The sequence below is a fragment of the Gavialis gangeticus genome, unplaced genomic scaffold (genome assembly GCF_001723915.1).
Source record: "Gavialis gangeticus isolate Ggan-Ray unplaced genomic scaffold, GavGan_comp1, whole genome shotgun sequence".
Classification (NCBI taxonomy): Eukaryota; Metazoa; Chordata; order Crocodylia; family Gavialidae; genus Gavialis; species Gavialis gangeticus.
In genome coordinates this window covers 129,200,258-129,201,887 of record NW_017729022.1, presented here as the reverse complement: position 1 = coordinate 129,201,887, position 1,630 = coordinate 129,200,258, and the positions used below count along the sequence as shown (strand labels likewise).

The following is a 1,630-nucleotide window of genomic DNA, read 5'->3' as shown; positions in this document are numbered from 1 at the left end:
GCTCCTATCACCTGCAGTGGCTTTCAACTGCCTTCAACCCGCTTGAAAGCTGGAGCTGGAGCCCCACACACTGGGGCAGGAGCTACCCAGCTACAGCTTTCCCCCCCATCTGGCTGAGCATGCGGTGCCCGGTGCAAGTCCCCATGGCTGCTACCACTGCTTCCCCATGCTATCTGCTGCCCAGAGAGATGCACAAGGGGCAGGAGGAGGAGCCGCTGGAGGTGGGGGGAGCTGAGCAGTACCCAGGCGGCTGCAGCTGCACAGGGAGCAGTCCCGCTATAAAGTTGTACGCACTGGCTGGGGCCATTGGTGGGTGTGGGAGGAAGTGCAGCATGAGCTGCCCCGAGTGGGAGCAGGCTGGGCTTAGCCCCACGCAGAGCGCTGCAGAAGCAGCCACAGGCCAGATACGAGGGAGCGGACTGTACCTGCACCCCGCTGCCTGGGTGAGCTCTGCTGCACGCACCTACTGCTCCCCACTCCCCTCACTCCCAACTGACTCCCAGGATCTAACGTGTGGGCAGCTGCCCACATGTGTGCACATCCACTCCACCCCTCCCCCACAAACCCCACCCTCCATATACCCCACTTCCCCACACAATATACAAGAGTAAGACTCTATTTTGAGCTATTATAAAATTGTCCCTATATATACTACCCCCAAAAACATGAATTGGGACATGTTTTTTGAAATTTAAAATAAAAATATGGTTGATGTTTGAGTTTTTTTTTTTAGTATGTGATTTGCTTTTTACTTATAATTTGTTAAAATGATATCTTCTGAAAGATTTTGTGTGTGCGGCCCTTCACAGTTCACCAAAACTCGTTAAGTGGCCTGCCTGCTGAAATAATTGCCCACCCCTGCACTAGGACATTGCTCAGAAGATCGCAGGCTGTGGCTAGTCCCTAGTTTCTGGACTGTCCTGTAATGATAAACATTTTATACTTTTGTTTAAAGTTAAATAGTTAGTCTCTGGGGGAGTATTGTAGTGCAGTAGTGAATATTTTATATTTGTGTCCCATTTGGTGCTAGGGCCTGTCACACAAACCTGTGAATTAAAGATTTATGCCATGTGATACTAGCTTGAGGGATTGGTTGATGTCTGAAACTTGCTTTCTTGTTGCATAGTCACTCTCATTTCAGGTGCATTTCAGTCCTGAGCTAATGCTACATCCTCAATATAGAGAAAAAAAAGTTGAGTAATATTGAGACGCTCCTAATTTTCTGTCCTTTGTTCCTAGGCACACAGTCCCTGCAGCATTGTGGAAGGATGCTCAAGGAAAGGACCAGCCATGGTATGAGGATGTTTTGGGTTCCAACTATCCTATAATCCTTTACTTGCATGGAAATGCAGGAACCAGGTGAGGAATAAAGGAAAAGGCATCAGTTACAAACAGGGATAGCAACTGTTAAGTTCTATGCACTGTCTTGTTTACAGTGGATTGGATAACTGGATAAAACAGTGCAAAACCAGTTTAGCATTGCTGCTGTTTTCACAAAACAAAGCTTGCTTTTGATTGAAACATTGTGGGCAATGGACGATTGTCTTGCTTTGGGATCATTTAGTCAGGAATGATCCTGCCTTGAGTAGGGTGCTGGACTAGGAGACCTTACGAGGTTGCTTCCAGCCCT

The 1,630-nt window shown here is 47.8% G+C and overlaps 1 protein-coding gene across 1 annotated transcript in view; it reads left to right on the top strand.

The window, feature by feature from the left end:
• ABHD12 (abhydrolase domain containing 12) overlaps positions 1-1,630 on the top strand; it is a 111,031-nt gene that overhangs the window by 73,008 nt on the left and 36,393 nt on the right. Inside the window, exon 4 of the mRNA XM_019516165.1 lies at positions 1,240-1,359. Within this exon, the coding sequence (XP_019371710.1) occupies positions 1,240-1,359 (120 nt within the window). The remainder of the gene's footprint in view (positions 1-1,239; positions 1,360-1,630) is intronic.